Raw genomic sequence first — 25560 nt, 5'->3', positions numbered from 1 at the left:
ACACTCATGGAATCACTCTTCTTAGATAGAGGCCATAGTATAGACATACTGACCAAGTCCAAACATAAAATCTCACAAGTACCGAGGTTCAAACTACTTTCAAAACACATGGTACTGGTAAGTCAGTGTAGGAAGTTGGCTCTGTATGTACTATTTCAAAGTAAGAAATCGCATGCACAGAGTCCAAGGGTTCCCCTTAGAGGTAAGATAGTGGCAAATAGAGATAATTCTAATGTTCTATTTTGTGGTAGTGTGGTCGAGCAGTAGGCTTATCAGAGGGTAGTGTTAAGCATTTGTTGTACACACACAGGCAATAAATGAGGAACACACACTCAAAGACAATTCCAGGCCAATAGGTTTTTATATAGAAAAATATATTTTCTTATTTTATTTTAAGAACCACAGGTTCAAGATTTACAATCAATACTTCAAAAGAAAGGTACTGCACTTAGGTATCATAGGAACTTTGAATCAGCAAAATAGCATGTACAGTTTTGGCAAAAATGGCAATAAGCTATTTTAAAACTAGACAGTGCAAATTTCAACAGTTCCTGAGGGAGGTAAGTATTTGTTAGTTTTGCAGGTAAGTAAACCACCTACAGGGTTCAAAGTTGGGTCCAAGGTAGCCCACCGTTGGGGGTTCAGGGCAACCCCAAAGTTACCACACCAGCAGCTCAGGGCCGGTCAGGTGCAGAGGTCAAAGTGGTGCCCAAAACACATAGGCTTCAATGGAGAAGGGGGTGCCCCGGTTCCAGTCTGCCAGCAGGTAGGTACCCGCAACTTCAGAGGGCAGACTAGGGGGTTTTTGTAGGGCACCAGGGGGGACACAAGTCAGCACAGAAAGTACACCCTCAGCGGCACGGGGGCGGCCGGGTGCAGAGTGCAAACAGGCGTCGGGTTTGTAATGGAGTTCAATGGGAGACCCAGGGGTCTCTTCAGGAAAGCAGGCAGGCAAGGGGGGGGGGGGCTCCTCGGGGTAGCTACCACCTGGGCAAGGGAGAGGGCCAACTGGGGGTCGCTTCTGCACTGGAGGTCGGATCCTTCAGGTCCTGGGGACTGTGGGTGCAGAGTCTTTACCAGGCGTCGGGTTCTTAGAAGCAGGCAGTCGCGGTCAGGGGGAGCCTCTGGACACCCTCTGCATGCGTCGCTGGGGGACTCAGGGGGGGTCAACCCTGGCTACTCACAGGGTCGCAGTCGGCGGGGAGTCCTCCCTGTAGTGTTTCTCCGCAGGTCGAGCCGGGGTCGTCGGGTGCAAAGTGGAAAGTCTCACGCTTCTGGCGGGAAACGTGCAGTCCTTTAAAAGTTGTTTCTTTGTTGCAAAGTTGTTTCTTCCGCTGTCCTCAGGAGTTTTTGGTCCTTTTAGATGCAGGGTAGTCCTCTGAGGCTTCAGAGGTCGCTGGACTCTGGGGGACGCGTCTTTGGTGCAGTTTTTCTTAAAGTGGGGAGACAGGCTGGTAGGGCTAGAGCCAAAGCAGTTGGTGTCTCCATCTTCTCTGCAGGGCTTTCAGGTCAGCAGTCCTTCTTCGTCTTAGGTTGCAGGAATCTGTCTTGCTTGGTTTTGGGGGGCCCTAAATACTCAATTTAGGGGTGTGTTTAGGTCTGGGGGGGTTAGTAGCCAATGGCTACTAGCCCTGAGGGTGGCTACACCCTCTTTGTGCCTCCTCCGTGAGGGGAGCGGGGCACATCCCTAATTCTATTGGGGGAATCCTCCTCTAAAAAATGGAGGATTTCTAAAAGTAAGAGTCCCCTCAGCTCAGGACACCTTAGGGGTTGTCCTGACTGGCCAGTGACTCCTCCTTGTTTTTCTCATTATCTCCTCTGGCCTTGCCGCCAAAAGTGGGGCCGTGGCCGGAGGGGGCGGGCATCTCCACTAGCTGGAATGCCCTGTGGCGCTGTAACAAAGGGGGTGAGCCTTTGAGGCTCACCGCCAGGTGTTACAGTTCCTTAGGGGGAGGTGAGAAGCACCTCCACCCAGTACAGGCTTTGTTACTAGCCACAGAGTGACAAAGGCACTCTCCCCATGTGGCCAGCAACATGTCTGGTGTGTGGCAGGCTGGCAAAACTAGTCAGCCCACACTGGAAGTCAGGTATGTTTTGAGGGGGCATCTCTGGGGTGTATTTCACAATAAAATGTACACTGGCATCAGTGTGCATTTATTGTGCTGAGAAGTTCGATACCAAACTACCCAGTTTTCAGTGTAGCCATTATGGTGCTGTGGAGTTCGTGTTTGACAGACTCTCAGACCATATACTCTTATGGCTACCCTGCACTTACAATGTCTAAGGTTTAGCTTAGACACTGTAGGGGCATAGTGCTCATGCACCTATGCCCTCACCTATGGTATAGTGCACCCTGCCTTAGGGCTGTAAGGCCTGCTAGAGGGGTGACTTATCTATACCATGGGCAGTGTGAGGTTGGCATGGCACCCTGAGGGGAATGCCATGTCGACTAGTCATTTTCTCCCCACCAGCACACACAAGCTGGCAAGCAGTGTGTCTGTGCTGAGTGAAGGGTCCCCAGGGTGGCATAAGACATGCTGCAGCCCTTAGAGACCTTCCCTGGCATCAGTGCCCTTGGTACCAGGGGTACCAGTTACAAGGGACTTACCTAGATGCCAGGGTGTGCCAATTGTGAAAACAAAGGTACAGTTTTAGGGAAAGAACACTGGTGCTGGGGCCTGGTTGGCAGGCCTCAGCACACTTTCAAATCATAACTTGGCATCAGCAAAGGCAAAAAGTCAGGGGGTAACCATGCCAAGGAGGCATTTCCTTACAGTCAGCTATTTCACAATTCATTACTCCCTAAAACTCATCTAGCAGTGAAATCTACAAAATGATGCTGAAACACTGGCTTATTCTAACCCTGGATAACACTTTGCATAATCTGATTCTCTGAACCTAAAACTATCTTGTAGCAGAAGGAAAACCTTACGAGGCAAACTATGTCACAACTTTCTACAGCCCAAGACAGAATCAAGTCCAAGTACCTGGTTAACTCATAAGCCAACGGGCTTCTACAAATGTGACAGCTGTAACGTGTCATTATGCTAAGTACAAAACATTTGAATTCCAATACAACAGTAACAGAGAAGAACAAGTTACTTACCTTCGGTAACAAATTATCTGGTATAAACTTTATCTAGCTACAGATTCCTTACCTTAGAATTTCCTGGCATCAGCTTCGAATCTGGAATTTTTCTGCTGAGCAGTACCCTCCGCGCACGGCCGGGTGGTGTCGCTCGGATCCGCGTGCGTCGTCCAGCTCCGCATGGCATCGCCACCGTCGTTGGAGCCGTCTGTCTATATAGACGCCACTTCGGCACACGTACGACAGTTCTTTCCCCACAACTTCCCACACCAGAAGCACAGAGTCATGCAAGAACCAATAAACATTTTAGTTTTACGCTTGATTGTTTGAAGAAAAAAGACATACCCCTAAGAAAGGCAAAAATCTAAAAACATAATAGATATATATCCGCAGTGCGGGGAGGCTTAGGTGGGTGTAAGGAATCTGCAGCTAGATAGAGTCTCTACCAGATCATTTGTTACCCAAGGTAAGTAACTTGTTCATCTGATAGACTTTTAGCTGCAGATTCCTTACCTTAGAATAGATACCTAAGCTATAACTCCTGGTGGTGGGCGCCTGGATATATTTCATACCAGGAAGTCCTGCAGGACGGGGTGGGCAAAATGTCCCTCTCTCCTCACCTGGCTATCCAGGCAGTAGTGTCTTGCTAACGTATGCAAGGAAGCCCACGTTGCTGCTTGGCAGATGTCAAGTATAGGCACGCCATGAGCTAACGCAGTGGTAGCAGTTTTTCCTCTGGTAGAGTGAGCCCTCAAGCCCGCTGGAGGCTGCTTCTTGGCCAAAGCGTAGCAAATCTTTATACAGAGAATGACCCTGCGCAAAATGGACCATTTCTGTACTGTCCGACCCTTCTTTGCACCAACGTATTCCACAAAGAGTTGGTTGTTCACCCGGAACTCTTTGAGCGGTCAAGTTAGAACGACAACGCTCTTTATGGGTCCAGCCGAAGGAGACGCTGCTCTTCCTTAGAGGGATGCGGTGGTGCAAAGAAGGTGGGCAGGGTGATATTCTGACCCAGATGGAAAGGGGTCACCACATTGGGGAGGAAAGAGGCACGATTTCTGAGGACTACTTTATCAGGATATATTGTGAGATACAGCGGTTTTAATGATAAAGCCTGCAGCTCACTCACTCCTGTGGCAAATGTAATTGCCACCAAAAAGGTTGTTTTAATAGTGAGCAGCCAGAGAGGACAGTTATGTAAAGGCTCAAAAGGAGCACACATTAGAAAAGTAAGTACAAGATTAAGATCCCTTTGGGGCATGACAAAAGGCACAAGTGAAAACATATGTACAAATCCTTTTAAAGATCTCTGTACGATGGGAGACTTGAACAAAGATGGTTGGTCAGGCAAGCGTAGAAAAGCCAATAAGGCAGCAAGATAGCCCTTGAGAGACCCTATGGAGGAACCCTGTTGGGCAAGAGATAGAATAAACAAAAGGACATTAGACAGAGAAAAAGAAAGAGGATCAATAGACTGACTGACATCACAGACTTCGGGAGGGTGGTCATAGACTGACTGACATCACAGACTTCGGGAGGGAGGTCATAGACCATCAACTGTCGCCCATCAACTGTCGCCGCTCAACCTCCACGCATGAAGCCGCAAAGTTGACACTTTCGGGTGGAGAACCTTCCTCTGTTGCTGCGACAGAAGATCCTCCCGAAGAGGCAACCTGATTGGAGGACTGATGCTCAACTTGAGAAGCTCTGGATACCAGACTCTCTGTGCCCAATCCAGAGCCACTAGGATTACTTGGGCCTGATCGTTCTTGATTTTCTTGAGAACTCTGGGCAGAAGTGGTATGGGTGGAAAGACGTACAGGAGGCCTGAACTCCACTCGCGACGAAAAGCGTCGCCTAGCGATAGCCCCCTTGGAAACTCCAATGCGCAAAACTGCTGACACTGCGCGTTCTCTAAGGAGGTGAACAGATCTAACCTAGGCTCTCCCCACTGCTGAAAGAGACCTTGCGCCACCTCAGGATGAGATACCATTCGTGGTCCGCTAAGCATCGACGGCTGAGTTTGTCCGCCTTGGCGTTCAGAGAACCTGCCAGGTGTTGACCCACCAGGGATATGCCCTGCTGTTCCAGCCATGTCCAGAGATGCAGAGCCTCTTGACAAAGGGTTCACGACCCCACACCACCCTGCTTGTTGCAGTACCACATTGCAGGAGTGATGTCCGTGAACACCTGCACTACCTTCCCTTTCACAGCAGGAAGAAATGCTTTTAATGCTAGCCAGATTGCCCGAAGCTCCAACAAGTTGATATGGAGCCTGGAATCCGCCGGAGACCAGCGACCTCTGATCTCCACCTCTCCCAGATGGCCACCCCATCCCCGAAGTGACGCATCTATCACTACTGTGAGATCTGTTTGGGGAAGGGAGAGGAGTCTGCCTCTGACCCAATCGCAGTTCACTAACCACCACTTCAGATCTTTTGCAGTTCCCTCTGAGATCTGAACCACGTCGGTAAGATTCCCCTGATGCTGTGCCCATTGGAACTTCAGGTCCCACTGCAGAGCCCTCATATGCCATCTGGCATGCTTGACCAATAGGATGCAGGGAGACATGAGTCCCAACATCCTCAGAGTATGTCTCACCGAAATCCAGGATAGAGGCAGAAACATCTGTATCATAACCTGAATACCCTGGACTCGCTGCTCGGGAGGATAGGCCCGATACTGCACTCTGTCCAGGATAGCTCCAATGAAAGTGAGATTCTGAGAGGGAGTCAGGTGTGACTTCGGCACATTTCTAGTGAACCCCAACGAATGCAGGAGAGGAGGTCCGCCATCGTCTGGAGAAGGGTGACAAGAGCCAGGGGCGTCGGAGCCTTCAACAGGCAGTCGTCTAGGTGGGGGGAAGACTGAAACCCCTAACCTGCGCAGATGAGCTGCCACCACCGCCATCACTTTGGTGAACACCCGAGGGGCACTGGTGAGACCGAAGGGGAGCACGGTAAATTGAAGGTGCTCGTGGCCCACCTTGAACCGCAAGTAACGCCTGTGGGCAGGCAGGATGGGGATGTGAAAATACGCATCCTGCAAGTCCAACGCTGCCATCCAGTCTCCTTGGTCTAAGGCAGACAAGACCTGAGCAAGAGTGAGTATCTTGAATTTCTCCTTCTTGAGGAATAGATTGACGTCCCTTAAATCCAAGGTAGGGCAAAGGCCCTTGTTCTTTTTGGGAATCAGAAAGTAGCAGGAATAACAACCACTGTCTACTTCTGACATCGGGACCCTTTTTATAGCTCCCTTGGCCAAGAGAGCCATAACTTCCTCGCGGAGCAAAACCAAATGGTCCTCCATCAGCTGTTCTTTTGTCGGAGGGATAGAAGGAGGGAAAGACTGGAAGGGGAGGGAATAGCCTTTCCGTATGACCTGCAAGACCCATTTGTCCGTTGTGATGGAATGCCAGTGAGGGAGATGAAATTGAATCCTCCCTCCAACTGGACGGACATGGTCCTGCAGAACCATACTTGGAGGACTTGGGCGCAGTGGAGGGGGCTCTGTGGTGGCCAACCGCTGGCCAGACCCTCTGGGTCTGACGGTACCACGACCACATCCTTTCCCGGGATGGTGTGAAGCCTGAGGACAGTGGCTGAGTTGTGGCTTGCGCGGTACCACGTCCCTTCCGAAGCCTTGAAAGGGGCGGGAGACAGACTGCTGACGAGGTGGCGCTGAGAGGCCCAAGGATCTGACCGTAGCTCGAGAATCCTTGAACCTTTCAACCGGGGAGTCTGCCTTCTCACCAAAAAGGCGAGAGCCATCAAAGGGCATGTCCATCAAACTAGACTGGACATCCCCTGAAAAGCCAGTTGAACGTAGCCAGGAGTGGCGACGAGGGCCACTGTTGACGCAATCACTCTACCCAGCCAGTTGGTCATGTCCAATCCACACCTGATTGTAAACTTGGCTGCATCTCTCCCATCCTTGACAGCCTGGGTGAGAGTGTCCCGTACGCCCTCTGGGGCAGCACCTATGCCACTGCATCCCATAAAGTATGTGAAAAACAGCCCAAAAGGCAAGAGGTATTTACTGACCTCAATGCCAGGCTGGAGGAAGCAAACATTTTCTTTCCAAGCTGATCCAGCCTCCTGGATTCCTTAACTGGGGGTGCGGAAGGGAAGGCACCACAGGAAGTGGAGGCTTGGACCAGCAAGCTCTCCAGGGTGGGGTGTTGGGTAAGGAAACTAGGGTCATTTGGAGCAGGTCTATAGCGGCGGCCGACCGTCCTATTCACAGGAGCCCCTGTGTTGGGTTTGGACCATGTTCCAAGAAGGACATCCTCTAGGGCCTCATTGAAGGGCAGCATCGGCTCTGATGTAGTCGCTCAGGCTCCGGAGCATCCGGAATGAGGATGGGGCTACCACCAGTGGGCCGGTCCGGATCCACTATCGGATCCTGGGTTCCCTAATGGCGGCGAGGCCAAAGCCACTGACGTTGAACCCGACGGGACCCCTGCTGTCCCCGCGGGGCCCAAACACCCACCTGAGGGTGCAGCACGCTCAAAAACAAGGCGCATGGCCTCGTAAAATTCCTTTATTTGAGCGGGGGTCACTCCGGTCCCCAGAAAAAGGGGAAGAAGCGAAGACAGCCCTGGTGATGGCTCAGCGGAACCGTGCTCGGAACATCGATGTTCCCTAGACACCTCGTCGGCTGACAGGCGTTGGGAAGTTGAAGTCCACTTGGACTTCTTCTTCTTCTGCCTCTTACCTGAATGATAAGATGACCTCGAATGCGTAGAAGAGGACTTGGGGCTCCGTGAGCGGTGCCGCGACCTCCTCCTACTGCGGGACCGTGACCTCCTCGGAGTCACACCAACCGAAGACGGCTGTCGGAACACGAAGAAGAGTTGTGAACCTTCTCCAAACACCAGAGAGACACACACTGTGTGGATCCGTGACCGACATGGTGTGATGACATGCACCACACGGTTTGAATTCAGTCTTTCTAGAAGACATGTTCAAACAATCAAGCTGAAAAACATAGAAAGTCGAAGAAAAAGGGTAGCTCTTTCCAGACCTTTGCGCCAAGGTGGCGTCTGTATAGACAACCGTGATGTCACAGACGGCTCAAAAAACGCTGACGACGCCACGCGTATCTGGACGACGCATGCGGATTCAAATGACGCCATCTGACGGCACACGCAGGGTACTGCTCAGCAGAAAAATTCCAGATTCGAAGCTGACGCCAGGGTATTCTAAAGTAAGTGTTCTGCAGCTAGAAGTCTCTATCAGATATATAAAATATTTAACTTCATTAACAGTAATACCAACTTTGTGGCCTATGTTATTGTCTGTCACTGCTCACCGATCTATTATTAAGCACTATTAGGAGACCTCAAAGAACAAATCCAAGAACATATTTGAGCCATACAAAACCAGAATGAGTCTATCCGGTGGTCGCTTACAATACTACACATCCTACTCCTGACAACATCTTACTGAAAATCCATGTGCTAGAGACAACCAAGAACAGTTACAATGGGGGCAAAAGAACACTAGGACTTTGTAAGAATGGAGCCAAGTAGTTTATTAAGCTACATACTCTGGAACAGAGCCTCAACTAAACTGGTAACTGCATCACTTTCTAACATCTGAATGACTAATCATATAATGTTATAACTGCATTAGGATGACCAACACGTTCTATTCTTTATTTTGGTAAACAGAGCAGCTGTCACTTCTCTCAGGAAAATGTAATTGGTTTGTTTTCATTAAAACTCATTGACAATAGGTCTATAATAACATATGTTTTTCCTTTGCTTGTTACATAATATGACATACAAATCTTTGCAATATCTTCTAAATATGGATATGAGTTATCTACTGTTGTGATGAATCCAACATGTCTATGTATAGAAATTCTAACAGAGCATTATCTTGTAACAATTGTACTCATTTTAAATGAAAAAATGTGAAAGCTATGTTGCTTGGCCTTTCCTATACGCCTGAATCAATCATTTGACAAACATTTTTTATGTTTTCAGTCTCCTTTCCAAAATGACAAGGGTCGCGCTCTCTTCTACTAGATAATTATACTCATTATAAACACAATATGCATTTCACAAAGTCCAAAATCAGAACACTATGTAGTACTGACTTCTCATATTTTCAATATCAACATGAGACATTAAGAGACCAACACTTGTCATTGTGCTTTCACGTAACTCACTGACTCCTTTTCAATAAAACACCTCGCTCATCTTCCTTCAAAACTTTTCATTATGGCTGGGTTTTCTTCTCTCAAGAAAGCAATACTCTGTCCTGTTTTCATTTCCATTACAGCACAGTTTACACAAGCTCCAAAGTGCATGCCAAAATGGCATGTACTCACACCGTGGCTACATACTCTATAGTCAATTACAGATGGATAAGACGTCTCTACTCCTTTTTAACAACATTCATACTGTTATTCTAACAGACAGAACTCTACTAGCACTCCATTACCAGTTTGATTAGTCATCACAATTACTGGCAGTACAATATCATATTGGTTTCCTCTTTCGTTCACATTCACTCTTAAATACCTACGTTACCAATTCACTGACATTTGACATTTACTGTCTGTTTTTGATTCCTATAAATTTTTTTACGTCAATTGTATTATCTTCCCCACACGAGCAACACATGACACTGCTTCTTCCCATTAACATACCCATCTAATATGTTTATTTTTTGCCTCCCATAACTAACAGGCTTTGGGCCAGATGTAGCAAACGTTTGCGACTCGCAAACGGGCCGATTCGCAATTTGCGACAGTGCAAAATCGGAAATGGGATGCAAAAAGCCCATATCCGACTCGCAAAAAGCGATGGGACCCGTTTGCGAGTCGCATCCGTTGCGACCCCATTTTGCGACCCGCAAATTGCAAGTCGCAATTTGCGAGTCGCAAACCTTATGCAATTGCAACTCGCAAATTGCGACTAGTCGCAAAAAGCCCAGTTTGCATGTCCCATTTACCACTAACTCAGAGCAGGTGGTAACCATCACCAAAGTATAAAAGGGGACCCAGAAGGCATCTGGGTTACTCAAGATGGCGGAGATATACCTGATAGCAGTGAGGAGGAGAGTCTACGCAGCCCAGCAGAGGAGGAGGAGGGGCCACAGACAGGAGAAGATATATAGAACCAGGCAGACTCTTTTTCAGCAAACTGAAGAGGAGATCTGTGACAAATACCGCCTTAGCAGCGCAGCCATTCTAGAATTAATAGATTTACTGAAACCACAGCTAGAACACAAGACTCTGCGTGGCTGCGCCATCCCTACGCATGTGCAAGTACTATGCGCACTGCACCTCTTGGCCTCAGGGAGCTATCAGGGGGTCATTGCCGTGGCAGGTGGGGTATCCCAAAGTGCAGTGTCAAGGTTCCTCAGGGCCTTCCTAGATGCCTTAGTCACGCACATGTCTCACTTCATATACTTACCAAGGAATGAGGCAGAAATTAACAGCACCAAGCTGGACTTTTACCGCATTGCCCACTTTCCTCATGTCATAGGGTGTGTAGATGGGACACACATTCAAATATGCCCCCCTGCTAATCTGGAACACATTTTCCGCAACAGGAAGTGTACCCACTCACTCAACATACAGGTTGTTTGTGATGCCCATTATGTCATCACGGACATCGTAGCTAAGTTTCCTGGCAGTACCCATGACTCATACATTTTTAGGCATAGTGGGATACATCAACGCCTGGAACGTGGGGAATTTGGAGACGGTTACCTCCTAGGTAGAGACACAGACACTTGCAGACATACACACAGGTCACAGTGCACGACAATCTGGACTTCCTAACCGTGTACTTTTGTGCCCAACAGGTGACAGTGCATATGCTCTCAGGCCTTGGATCATGACTCCGTTTTTAACACCCAGAAATGAATCAGAGAGGCAATACAACAGTGCGCATAAGAGGACCAGGAACCTGATCGAGCACACCTTCGGACTGCTGAAGGCAAGATTCAAATGCCTCCACCGCAGTGGAGGCGCCCTCCAATACACCCCCATTACCGCTTTCAAAATTGTGGTCGCATGCGCCATCCTCCACAACATAGCCACCCGACGTGGGCTAGTTCTCACCCCTGCAGACCCAGATCCTGATGATGAAGAGCAAGAACAACCACATCGCCATCATGGGGATAGGAGTCTAGCTAATCAAGGCAGACTGAGACGGGACCATATTGCAACGCAATATTTTGGACAGTACGTGTCAACTCCCACCATACTCACCTATTAACCATTTGTTAAGTGGAACAAAAATAACAGTTTTAGTAATGTCATGAAGAAACTATATACAAGTTGAAATTGTCCATGGGCAGGAAAATGCCAACCAGTCATGTGGCACATTAACGCCATGTGCCACATTAATCTGTCCTGGCTGTTATCTATGATCTCCTGCCCCTCCTGCCAGCCTGGCTGGTCCCTGCTGCGTCCATGGTGCTGTGCCTACCACTCCTCAGCACCCTACTGTGAGTGGCAGAGACACTGCTCACTGTTGAGCCCTCCTCCCAGGTGTATTTGTTAACTTCCTGGCTGTGATGCCATCATCATGTGCCAGGAAGTGTTTCTAGAGTGTTCTGGTATGCTTTCTGGAGTGTTCTGCTGCATCTGCAAGCAATTTTGAAGGTATTCGCAATTTGCGACACCCACTCGCTAATTGCGAGTTTGTTTTTGCACACTCGCAAACAGCGACCTCGCAAACTGCAGACTCGCACACAGCGTTGCGAGTCCGGCTGCGAGTCGCAAAATCGGATCGCTTTTTTTTCTGGCATTCCAATTTGCGACTCGCATTTTGCGAGTCGCATCAACTCGCAAAATGCGAGTCGCAGTTTTTATTTTTGCTACATCTGGCCCTTTATGACTAAAAATACTCAACCTACAACTGGTGTGGTCATTCAGTAATTGGTCCTCACCCTTGACTGATATGTCATAATCGAAGCACATCATCCTTTTGGACTCAATACACACAGAGCTCCAATGGTGGGTACTGGTGTCATGAATTAAGTCTGTACTTTCTTCGTCAGTACTCAGACTCATCATTGCGCTATCTCTACTATGTCACATAACTGGATTTAACCTCCTCAGCTACTGCTATTTACGCATGCTTGTCTTAAGAGGATCAATTTACGGTTTAGATCTGTTTATTTGTATAACAAGCAATTACAAAATACGTCAAACAACTGGTGGGTAAACACATATGATGGACAGAGGGGAGAGAGATTGGGAGGGGACGGAAAAAATTTGATAAACAACCTCCCAAAGCATAGCAATGAACCTGACGCCTGAAGCGTGAAAGAGGGTCGCAGAAGGGTCCCCCCTTTAGATCAGGACTTAGCGTGTAGGGATCGTGTGAGACCCAATATGAGTAAGTATGTATGCTAGGTGAGTTCTCTAAATTTGTCAGACATAAAGCGCATGCAGTCTCCCCATGCCTTCTCAAACTGTGGCAATGTGTGCGTTATACTAGCTGTTAATTGTTCCATACCCAGGAGGTCCCACAGTTTGTAGATCCATTTCAAGTGTGTTGGTATTTGATCTGTGCCCCAGCATGCCAGTTGGACTTGTTTAGCCACAACCAGTGCCAACGTTATCACTCGCCCCTTTGGAGAATGTAGGGGGTATGGGAGTGGGTTTGGTAGACACAGCAGGATGTAGCTAGGGAATTGAGACAGATCTGTGTTCCAGATTTTGTTAATGTCAGCCATCACTTCATCCCAGTAAGTCCGAATTTTGGGGCAATGCCACAGCACATGCCCCAGGGTGTCTGGCTGTCAGCAGTGTCTCTAGCATAACCCGTCGGAATTCTTCTTCCACTTAGCCACTCTAGCTGGTGTGTAGAACCAGTAGTGAACTGTTTTGATCAATGTCTCTTTACCCATCACACTAGTTGCCGACTTGTGTGCTCTGCGCCAGATGTCCCTCCACTCCTTGTCAGTGAATGTGCGCTCGCACTCTAGTTCCCAGCGTTTCTGCGCTAGTTAAATTCTATGGGAGTGTTAAGGAGTTTATAGATATCTGAGAGCATGCACTTGTCCTCTGAGCAAGTGATCAGCCACTTTTCTAAACTAGTCAGCGGTTGACTCGCCTGAAGGCGGATGGTTGGCTGTAGTAGCCAGTGCCTCAGGGCCAAGCATTGCCATCGAACATTGGAGGGAAGGTCGTAACACGTTTGTAATTGCGAAAAATCCAGGATTCCCTCCGTGTCAAATACATCTCCCAGCCTCTTGCAACTCACCTTCTGACAAGAGTCAAAGGAGGCACCTCGTGCTGCAAGGGAAAACTCTGGGTTACCCATAAAGGGAGTCAGGGGTGAGATGTGGGAGGATAGCTTGCAGCTGGTCTGGACTGCATCCCAGGCTCCCATACTGACTCGTAAGACAGGAGAAATGTAGACACTGGGTGGTCTATGGGGCTTGGGCAGCCAGGGTACTTTCCATATGTGGACGCAGGCCAGCGCTTGATCGATAAAGCACCAGTGCTTCTCCGTGCGGGTTTTGGCCTACTACACCATATAACTCAGTTGAACTGCCTGGTAGTATTTCTTTAGGCATGGGATGCCCAGCCCACCTTCCCCGGGAGCCAGACTGGCATACTTCCCTGCAATCTGCACCTTTCCTCCCCAATTAAGTCATCAACAAGCTGCTGTATTTTAGTGAGGACTGGGGGCGGGTGCCTGCTCTGGCAGGGTTTGCATAACATATAACATCTTTGGAAGCAGTGACATCTTAACTGCCACTAATCTCCCCTGCCACGAAGTCAGATGCTTCTTCCAGGATATTAAGTCTGCCCTGGCTCCCTGCAAGAGCCTTGTATATTTGCCATCTATTGTGCGGCCTAGCCTTGGAAATATCTGGCGGTCTACGTAACTGATTTCCTGAGGTGCCCACACAAATGGAAAGCATTGTTTCAGGTAGGTCTGGTCGACTTTGTACAGAGTAATGTTAACGATGCAATATTTCACGTGGTTGATTTTAAGTCCCGTGGTCTTCTCAAACGTCTCAAGTTACCCCATCAGAGGGGGCAAGGATGCCATGGGGTCGAACAGCATGATTATCACGTCATAATCTTGTGCTCTCTGCCGCCCTTTCTCAGGCCCTTAATGCCCCCTTTGAGTCGCGCCCAGACTGTAAAAGGCTCTATGTAAAGAGCGAACAGTAGCGGTGACAATGGACAACCCTGACGGTTTCCCCTATTGATAGCAAAGGGGGGCGGTAGTATGCCATTCACCCTGACTGCTACTCTGGTCTCGTAACTGGCCCACACCCATTGACTAAATCTCAATCCCAGTCCCATTTATTGAGAACCAGCTGTAGGTATGGCCAATGCACTCTATCGAACAATTTCTCCACGTCAACTGAGAGAAGTGCCATGGGGGTATGGGAGCGGGGAGCCTTGTCTATTAAATGACACAGGCGCTTAAAGTTAACATTGCAATTGCGTTCTGGAATAAATCCTGCTTGATCTGGGTCAACTAGGTGCTGCATGTATGGCCCAAGCCATGCCGTGTAGATCTTGGCATCTACATTTAATAACGAAATAGGCTGATAGGATGAGCACAGGGCCAGATCTTTGCCTGGTTTAGGAATGACTATAATAGTAGCTTGGAGCATAGATTCTGTAAGGGTGACGCTTACGTTACATGAGTTGCAGAGTCTAGCTAAGACAGGAGCTAGGGTTGAGGCAAAGGTCTTGTAAAAGGCTGCTCCGTAGCCATCTGGGCCTGGTGCTTTGTCTGGAGCGAGCTTTTGTATGACCTGCAGAACTTCCTCGACATCAATATCTTTCTTTAGAGCTGCCGACCCAGAAATGGAGAGGCTGTTCAGTGGCATCTGGCCCTGATAGTATTCTGCTTGGCTGCAGTCTAGGTGTTTGGCCATGTACAGTGTGGTGTAGAAATGTTCAAACGCTTGTGCTATATGTTTATCTTGAACTACCCGGTTGCCCTGAGGACCTACCACCTCCACTATTCGTAGCCAAAGGGTTTGAGCGCAAAGCCGGTGAGCTAATAAACGCCCGCTTTGTTGCCTTTCACATACAATTTCTGTTTTAAGAGCAGAAGAGCATGATCCGCCTTGCCTATGTATAGGGCTCTGAGCTGCTTGAATGCAGCCGTCAGCTGCCTCTTGACTCTGCAAGAACCTGTGCGTTTGTGTTCCTCCCCCGAGCCCCTGACTTCGGTGTCTAATCGGTTCCTCTTGTTTCTCCTATGCCTGCTCAGCCAGCTCACCCTTGCAATAAATTTGCCACGGAGCACTGCCTTCAATGTGTCCCACAGCAGGGCCACCGGGATGTCTGGGTTATCGTTAGTCTGTAGAAACTCTGTAACAGCTAGGGATATTTCCGAAATCGGCTCGTCCTGGCACAGAAGTGTGTGATTTAGGCGCCAGGAGTGTTGTTGTATTGGTGACCCTGGCAAGCGGCAGTCAACTGAAATGGGTGAGTTATCCACCCCAATGTCTGTAGCTGTAGTTTGTGTGCTCAAGTGTTGGGAGAGGAGCAAGTACTAGATCTGGGTGTAGTACTGGTGAACTGCGGAATAAAAGGTGTAATTCTTATCTAGTGGGTGGCGTAGTCGCCAGACGTCCACAAGGCCTGCCATCGCCAGACATTGTCGAAATGTAGAGGAGTGTGCGCTAACCTAACCGGCCCTCTGCATGGACCTGTCCAATGTGGCATGTGGGACCAAATTAAAATCTCCTATCATGAAGTCTCTGTCTGGTGTGGTCAGTATTTGCCCTACAGCTGCCTCTAAGATTGCCTCCTGGTGGGAGTTCGGTGCATATATGTTCGCTAGTGTGATTGTGTATCCTTGAATGGCAATGCACAAGGACAGTGCTCTGCCCGCACTTTCAAACTGGATCTGGACTACCTGGCCTGGGAAACGCGTAGCCAGAAGGATCTCTTCTCCGGCCGTTTTCTTAGGGCTGGATGTGAAGTACTGCCAGTCAAACCATTTTGAGCGCAGGCGTTTCCAGTCCACCCTAAGCAAGTGTGTCTCTTGGATAAGGTATATATCGCACCACGAGTCTCTGAGAAAGGTTAGACACGCCAGCCGTTTAACCTGCGCATTCAGCCCCTGGACGTTTAAGCTTAAGACCTTAACCATAAGCATGCAATCTGATCTGTTTCGCCGTTATTGGGGAGAATGGTGACCCCCCCACACCCCTAATCCCTTCTGAGTCCTACTGTGTGTGTATATGCAAGGCATGTCATCTTCATCTGTATGGGCTATGTGTGAGGGAAACATAAAAACAACCAAACAACAAGTTAACTTAATGGTTCCCCCGAAAGGGAACCTGCATGTGTAGCGTAACGTTGGGGTCCATGTCATTGGCGATGCCCTTCATCCAAACACAAATATAGGAGTGAGCGCTGAGGCAACTGATCATGAGCCCCTCATCTGCTCGCACCCCCAGCGACCAGGCCAACCACCGGGATCCCTCTCCTCAGGGGCACCCCTTCAGTCATTGTCTGGGTCAGTGGCATTTTCGCTCTGTTGTAGCTGTTGAAGTAGAGCTGACCATTCACGACTTTTTTCCTGGGCTGATGGTTTTTCGAATCTCCTTCCTCTGCTCCTGGCGAGTGGACGGGTGGGGATCGGGATCTCTCCGTGGGCGAGGGAGGCTCGTCCAGTCCCAATACTTCCCCTGCCATCAGCTGTCAGGCCTCTTTCATGGTGCGCAGCCTATGTGTCTCATTGTTCCACACGAAAGTGATGCAAAAGGGGTGCCCCCATTTGTATTTGATCCCTTTTTTGCGTAGGAGTTCTGTGGGGGGCCAGAGACTCCTTCGTCTCTGGGGGGTAGTCTGGGAGAGGTCCTGATAGAGCCATCCTTTGATCCCCTCGAATTTGATGAAGTTCTTAACTTTCACTGCTGCCATGATGTCTTCTTTTTGCCAGTAGTAATACAGACATATTAGAATGCCTTGTGGTTTCCCCGGAGAGCGAGCCAGTCGACCCGCTCTAGGAGTTTGGTCTAAAATAATGTCCTGCTCCTCCAGGTCCGGAGCCACTTGGCGGAACAGGTGGAGGATGTAGTCCTTCAATCTCCCCGCATCTCCCTGGAGCGGCATGCCTCTAATGCGTATGTTGCACTGTCGCTGGAGGCCTTCTATGCCTCACATGATCGGAGCCACCGCAGGTCCCAGGGCCGCCTCTCTTATGCTCACGGCGTACGCTCAAGGCTGCAGGGACCTACAGTGCACCCTTTGCTCCCAGAGGCGGCTGCCATTTCTTCCTGCGGCGCTCTCCGGCTCAGCGACTGTCTTGCGGGCCGGTCAGTGGCTGCAGCGGCTCCTCTCCCCTCCGACCCTCCTTCTGCACGATGTTATCCGTGCTCTGTCAGCAGGGGGGGGGGTCACAGTGGCTCCCAAAATCACCACTTTTATGATCGTGGCGGCAGAGCTCTGCAGTTCTGCGTCCGATCAAGTCACCATGGTGGACATGCCTCCCAAGAGGATCAATTTAATACCTACCTAGGCCTAACCACCCTCCTCTGGAACTTGGCTCGACCATTGCTACATTACCTTCATTACGCTAACTTAATTACATTTGCACCATTTCTTCTTTTAAAAAAATGTTTTTGGTTATAAATTGCTGCACAGGTATTACCAGACCTTTGGACTCTACCATACAATGTTTGAAGTAAAAAACATAAATAAATAAAAATTTAGCTGATTGCTGTCACAAAGCTCCATATAGATGACATAGCGCATACCAATTCATAGTATCTTTCACCTCTCTAGATATTATTACCATCAACCAACTTGAGGTGCTGCCACTCATACATCTTTATTATTCTTTCCACTGATCCTTGTGATTAATACCTTACATAACCATCTTTAAAATGCTCAAATTGGAACATAATAGATAGTTCCGCTATTGCTTACCTATTTGTGAATTATCTGTTCTTTGATGCGAATTCCAAGGTGATTTGAACTTTGGGTCCCACATATGAAACCAGTCACAGGTCTTTGTACTGTGGTCGCTATCATATGCTGAAGCCTACTTTTGTTTGTGAGCTCTTTACAGATAATTCTATCTATTCTCGTGTTACACGGTTACATGTTGAATGCTTCAACTAAGTAATGTACAAAACTTTGCTGTAATGGCCTGCCATTAACCCACCTTGTATAATAAGTCACGGCTTCTTCATAGTCTCCAGTTCGGAAAGCTTCATTTCCCTTTTCTTTTTCATGGTTAGCAATATAGTTTTTTTCAATTTCAGAAGACCCTAAAACAAAATTTAAGCACAAATATAGTTGGTTGTAATTTAGTTAACAGGCACTTACCTAGTCTCTGCTGTATGTATATCAAACTCTAGAACTGTTTTTAAAAAGTTTCAAAAACCACAAAACAACAAAAACACAAAATAGTTTAAAACAATCCACACTGTATACAGAGTAAATGCAGTAGCCACTTAAATAGTTAATCAACTGTCTCAATGTTTCTCTAGCATGGGTACCTAAATTAATATTCATTTCATTAATAAAATATAATTGCAAAGTGGTACATGATTCTGCAGAACCTACAGGAACATAGCAAATTAGTTTTTGTTTTGTTTTTAAATTTGTTTTTATTATTTTCAAACAAGTAGATTTTAAAATTGTCATACCAACTATACAGTAATGACAACAACTTTTATAGTTTTTGCACATCATATCATTCATCATTATCTCCATGGCAATCCACAATAGAAAAAATAACCTAAACTAAGTTGCACGGAAAATGCTACACTTCTAATCCCTTATCCATCTACCCTGTACATCCTGCCCTCCTGATGTAACCCAGCACAATAGTTAGTGGTCTTTGTGTGCCATCTAATCGATTTAATCAGTTGTTTGTTTTATATTTTCTGCACTGCATTTGTGGCTTTAGAGGAACATGGAGTATGAGGCAACCTTGAAGAAGTGGTCGGGAAGATAGGGGATTATGGTGGTTTGTGAGTTAGTAGAAGAATATACGAAGCTGTCGTGGCTTTAACATACTTCTTTCCAATTGCTTGCTGTTTTCCTGAAGTGTTTGTTTACAAAAAATGCCACAAGCGGTAGGTGTCTACCCTGAGACTTGGTGGGTGGGTTTATTTGTGAGAGTTGTGAACAGCATTGCAGTTCAACTTCTAGTGGTGTGTTTTATGCAAGTGTCCCAGTTAATAATACTTGTTGGGTTGAGTCTCATATGCTGCTGGTACTTCAAGAGAAGTCAGGACCTCATATGCTTATTTTGGTACCACCATCACCGCCAAGCAATGGGTCTAGGCTGCAACATTTTAGAAAAGCTTAAGGACATAAAGGCCAGTTAGTTAAGAAAAGTGCAACAGAGTCTGGCAAAGGATGGCAGCTTGACTTTTGTCTTAACAGAGAGGTTTTGGGGAATAAGTAGGAGGACAAGTAGGGTTTCACCATGGCACCCAGAAATAAGGGAGTTTGATGCTGAAGGCCACTACAGGAGGAAGGTCCAGTTTTGGTGAATGATCATAGATTGAAGGAGGATTTGAGAGAGATCAGCTAGAGCTTTAAACCTGATTTACAGGTTAGAGAAGAGGGTACTCTGTCGCAATAGCAACGGAATTGCCAAACTGAAGGTCTGCTCAGCACACTTACAGTTTGGCAGACCTTCAGTATGTCAGAAATAAAGACTGCTCGGTCCCTGACATACTCCTCCCACGGCCCAACAGAGTTAGGGCCGTCAGAGATTTGGCAACTTGACTGCCCATCCAATTAGAGCAGGCAGTTGAATGGACAGTTTTCACTGCGGTCACCACCAAGTAAAGCCTAGTGATAAGATGCAGTGAAAACTGTAAAATGACCCCCCAGACCATGTTTTTTTTAATTTTCAAAAACAAAATCCAAACGCAAGATTTTATTTTTGATAACAGAAAAACTAAGGACACCCAAGGTATGAGGGTCACTAGTTTTTTCTATTCCCACTTTGGGATTTTGTTTTGGCAATTAAAAAAAAAAAGTAACATGTTTGACAAGTGGTAATGTCATGTTGATGGAGACGTCCGTCAAACTTTTAATATATTGACAGAAACCAACACACCTCAAACTTTTAATACATTGCCAATTTTTATCAACATAAGTGTTGTCTGCTGGGCCAGGGGAGATATCTAATTTTGGAGTGCAAAAACACCAACTGCTTCATCACCCAACCTCGACAATATTAAGCCCTTAGTGTGCTGGGATTTGTTTCTCTACACAGTGGAACAAGTAAACAGAGGTTTTAACTGCCAGTGTAGTGCATTGTGGGTCTTGGCTGTTTTACATTATCAGTTCCCTTTTACTAGAATTAAGAGTTAACTGCTTATCTATTTAATTTCTTGTTATTTTTTCTTTTTGAACAGAGTTTGGGAAAGGAAGGCAAAAAGACAAAGCTATAAAAAAAAAATTAAAAAATGAAGGCAAGACACACTAATTTATTTCATATTTAAAAAAGACCTAGGCAGTGATATTAAGTGTTCATAAAACGCTAAAAATCTAAAAATAGAAAACATCACTATTCAGCCCCATACATTCAGGAGAAAAAAACATGTACAAGAAATTTCCAAAAGCTTAAGTATATTTACCAGAAGTGTCTATGTTCTTCTGGATCTTTGGCAGCTTTGAATTGATCACTGCTTTTGCAGATTTTTCTCCACTATCTTCATCAACCTTAGAACATTCTTTTTCCACATCAAACCTACAATTAAAAAAAAAAAAAAAGTATTTTGACATATTTTAAAATATAGATTTACTGATTTCTTACCTCATCTGTCAATGAACAAGTTACTTACCTTTGGTAAAGCTCTTTCCGGTATATACCCCAACACCAGATTTCTCACCTTTTGAATCTTCCCCAGGCTTCATACTTGATCCAGAACGTTTCTCAGCTGTAGCTCCTGTGCGCTGGAAGGTTGCACCAGCAGCCTCACAACTGCCTCCAGAACTGATGGCACGGATCCTTTTATAAGTGCCACCTCTGCATGCTGACTTCAGTTTTTCTAGGTTTAACAGTGTGCAACATCTCACATGGGAGCTTTAGAACCCTAAAAGCGCCTTCCACACGATAGAGAGGAATCAGTCATTAGACAGAGCATCCACTAGAACGAGTATTGCTGAAGGGAAGTAAATTGTTATTCTGATGGATAGTTATAACTGTACACTCCTCATATTTTGCATAGATGCCACAGCAGTACCGCTTGAACGGTGGAGTATCTGTCAAACAGTCTTACTCCAAGAAGTGCTGCAGGAATGAGAGAGAGCACCAGCACACCCCTGGGCACTTTATAGTTACAACAGCAATGCCTGGTGAGTGTGTGAATGAACACCCATGTGGTAGTCTGACAGATGTGCAATACCGGAACACCTCCCATTAATGCTTTTATAAAGGACTTGGCTCTAGTGCAATGGGTCTAAAGTTTTTATGCACACAACATTCTACCTAGACAAATGTGTTTCTTGAATGATTTTCCATTCTGAGCACTAGGGAAGCCAACAGAAAGCTCATAATTAACCTGGTGCTCCTTCATGCATTCACTATAAAGACTAAGAGCACTTTTTGGGTTCAAGTGGTGCAGCCTCTCTTCTTACTAGGAGGTTTGAGACAGAACAAAAAAGGCTGGGAGGCTAAGTGGGTGACAGACTGTTCCACATTGCAGGGTCACATCACCTTCCATAAGGAAACAAGAGTTTGCAATACCAACTTGTACAGAAAGAAGGTGGTGTACGGAGGCTGTACTAACAATGCATGTAACTCACTGACACGGTGTGCAGAAGTGATTGCATGAGAAATACTGTTTTAATGCTCAGCAGTCTCAATGAGCAACTATACATATGCTTTAAGGACAAGCACATCAAGAATGTGAGTACCAAATTAAGGCCATTTAAACAGGACAATGCAAAACTTATATGCGAGCCCCTTCGTAAACACATCACCACTGGTGACATGAAAAAACAGGATGGTTAGAAAAAGCAGTCTTGTAAATTCCCAAAGCTCTTTGCCATTTTGAGCGCGACAAATTAGTCTGCCTGCCTTTTGTCCACATTTAGCCTTTCACTGTCTTTCGCAGAACTTGTGAATGTGTTATTTAATCTACACAATTACTTTGCTATTACATAAGTGGACTCAAGTCTGTTACAAGCTACGTAATATCTAAGTTTCAAGGCTTGACAGTGGACGTGTAGATAAGCATGTAGTCCGAGTTGACGTATTTTCATCATGCTGGTTTAGACCGGTTATAGCTCGGATAATTGGAAAATCTCCCAATATAGGCTAAAAGTCAGTGGTCAGCCCTATAGAAGACCTCTGGGTTGATCACTAAATGAGAGAGGCATGTGCATCAAGTTATGATGAGAGATCATGCCTGACTACCATAGTATTCACTCCTATGCCAAGAGTTGATACTTTAATAATAGGAACTGAGCCCAACTGATTATGTGTTTTCCTTCCAAGGGAAAACGCTCTCCCAGGTGAAGTCTGATAACCACGGCTGATCCACTGTGGACAGCTATAAAACACATCTAAACATACATGGTTATAGATTTCACTCTAAATGCAGACACTACACCTTCTTGGTGGAGCCAGCCGGCATTCTTAGTGCGTTGTGTGGGGCTAAAATTACCTGGACTCCCCTACTCAAGGATTGGTGCAATGAACTCAGCCCCTGCACCTTGTGCACATGGGCTTGGGTCCCAGTTTACCCAACAGTAGAAAGGCTGAACAGGGAGGCAAATAACCTGTAAAGATGCCCATTGGAAAACCATGCTGGTCCAGATATAATGCAAAACATCAGGCACCTTTGTTGAACAGTATCAACTTGAAGGTATTTACTCTAGGCCACAAACTTTGCCCAACAATCTAAATATATAGGCTTAGTAGATGGATGTCTAGCCGTAAGAAGGACATTCACTACTTCAGAGGGCAGATCAAACTTATGACGTTAAGATCTGCACACAGAGGTATAGATTGTGAAGATTTGAGTGCAGGATCTAGTCTCCTTGCTGAGACAAGAGGCTCTCCCAATGAGGAAGGTGCACCAGGGGGCCAATAGTCAGGCTCAGTAAATTGGAGTACCACACTCTTCTAGCCCAATCTAAGGATAACAGGATGATCTGAGGCCACTCCTTCCTGATCTTGGTCAGAACTTGGAGCAGACATGGGAATGTGTACTGAAGACTGGAGTCCCATAGTGGGTGAAACAAGTCTCCCAAGGAACCATGAAGTGGAAATTACAGTTCACACTGACTGCAAAACTGCACATTCTCAACAGTGGCAAAAAGATCCGGGGAAGGCATACCCCACTAGAGGAAGACACCTTGGACCATCTCCAGAGGAAGACTTATTCTTAATTTGCAAGATAAAATTAATTGGACTGCGGGAAGCATACATGTAAGTGGCCCGCAAGTGATTGCAAGTTAGCTCTGAATTTCTTTCCCAATATAATTGATTTGTCTCATTCCTACAAGTGTGGCCCTATTGCAAAACACACCACTCAGAAATAATGACAGCGTCATCTCAAGGATTTTTAGAGCTCTGCATAAGACACAGTTTGAGGTACTTGTGTGAATGTATTGTCCTTTTTCAGTTAATTTTCAGTTAATTCAAACAAAACAAAAAAAAATTAAATTATTTGTAAATTTGTCAAAACAGTGGGCACATAAAACCAGCGCAAATGTCAATCTGTTCAACATCTGTCTGCCAAACAGTGCTAAAAGATAGCTTCAAAAAGCATTGATATGTTTTTTTCCACTTGGATCTAGGCTTTCATTGTCATTTATGTTATGTTAAGATGCTTATATAGCGCATGGCGACCCTAAGGCTTCCCAGCGCTATAGGACAATCTCTATAATTATGCTTAAAGAAAAGAAGATCCTAAAAAAATCAAGTTTTGAGTGCTTTCCGGAAATTTTGTTCATGGCTTGTTTGCTGAAGGCTACAGGGGAGGGAATTCCACAATTTAGCTCAGAGATAAGCCATTGTGGAACCTCCCCATCTAGATTTTTTAATTCTGGGTATAGTGGCCAGTGCTGCTGATACAGACTTAAGATCTCTAATAGGTATATTTAAAAACAATACTTTCCTTGGAATTCAGTCTCAAACCCAGCATGTTCTTTCAGTTGTAGGAAAGATATGTTAGGAGTCTGTAGGGTATGGGCTGAGTAGAATGTGGTGGGTTGAATCTTGGGTGAGGGATTCTGAAGATGGCAATAGCTGCCCTAAGCCTGGTGTTGTTAGCATCAATAAAGTTGGCTCTTTGCCATACAAAAGTGTCATTATCTTTTCAGTGGCAACAAGTGCCATCAGCACTGGGTTCAAACACACCTGGATTGCGAAGCCACTGCATGCTGTATGTGCTGGTTGGCACATGGTTTCAGCGACGTGCACAGTTTCAGGTTCCATAGCAAGACAGCCTGCAGCACACGGCCAAATTAAACGGACCGCCAATGGTGAGGACTGGCTTGTTTCAGTTGTGGGGCTCCCAGCAATATTTGGTAAATCACTGCAACTGCGTGGTGAGGAGTGACCAGCCTGTTCTAAAAACACGCACCGAACATGTACCATGTGATGCACTCATGACTCCTGGTGTCCATTTTCTTCCATTGGAAAGTAGTCCAATTTGCTTGCGGCCATTCTGGATTGGGAATTGCTGGAGTAAAAGGATGCCGTGATATTTACTGAAGCATTCCTTTTTGCTTGGCAGCCATCTTAGTTTGGCATCACCACCACCTCTACTTTAATACTCAGACTGCGCCTGTAATATCTGTGACAGGCATACCTAGAACATATTTTACTTTGTGGGATTTGTTTTTTTGGTTACGCTATCCTGTTGCCCGCATCATCGGCGATAAGCACACCTATATAGTGGTTCTGGTGCCTGCATAAATTGTGATAGGCACACCTTGCATTGTGCTTATTATTTGACTTGCACTCTGTTCTGGCACTGCAGGCATATTTACGGTGATTTCTTTTGGTGGCAGCAACTCACCCACGCAAGTTAGTGTCCCCTCCTTTATGTGTAGCGTATAACTATGGAAACAACTCTGGCACCACCACCATTTTTTATCTGTACCAGGTACTTCTACATTGTGTTGGGAACAATGGCGAGAAGCTTTTGAAGCACGTTTAAATGCCACTAATGGAGATACGTTCACATCCAACAAGAAGAAAGCTTTATTGACATTTAACTTGGGTCCAGAAGGCAGAAATGTTTTGAAAACTCTACCCTTAGAGATTGTAAATGTGCTTAGCAGTGCTGGTGATGGTGAGGGTAGTGCCAATGAGGTAATGGACGAATGCCTTTCGGTCATGAAAACTTCAGATAAAAGATATAGGGCCAGATGTAGGTAGACAGCAAATTGCAACTTGCAATTTGCGAGTCAGAGCGACTCGCAAATTGCAACTCGCAATTTGCTATGCAGAAAGGTGTCTCAGACACCTTCTGCGACTAGCTATGGGGTTGCACAGACCCACCTCATTAATATTAATG

At 46.4% G+C, this 25560-nt stretch overlaps 1 protein-coding gene across 1 annotated transcript in view; it reads right to left on the bottom strand.

Annotated features, from left to right (window-relative positions):
• Window positions 1-25560, bottom strand: part of SPAG1 (sperm associated antigen 1) — a 697262-nt gene that overhangs the window by 542558 nt on the left and 129144 nt on the right. Inside the window, exons 6-7 of the mRNA XM_069220554.1 lie at window positions 20662-20774; window positions 18222-18327 (exon numbers count right to left, since the gene is read on the bottom strand). Coding sequence (XP_069076655.1) covers window positions 18222-18327; window positions 20662-20774 — 219 coding nt within the window. The remainder of the gene's footprint in view (window positions 1-18221; window positions 18328-20661; window positions 20775-25560) is intronic.

The sequence above is a fragment of the Pleurodeles waltl genome, chromosome 2_2 (genome assembly GCF_031143425.1).
Source record: "Pleurodeles waltl isolate 20211129_DDA chromosome 2_2, aPleWal1.hap1.20221129, whole genome shotgun sequence".
NCBI classification, from domain to species: Eukaryota; Metazoa; Chordata; class Amphibia; order Caudata; family Salamandridae; genus Pleurodeles; species Pleurodeles waltl.
This window is presented reverse-complemented; position numbering and strand designations above follow the sequence as displayed.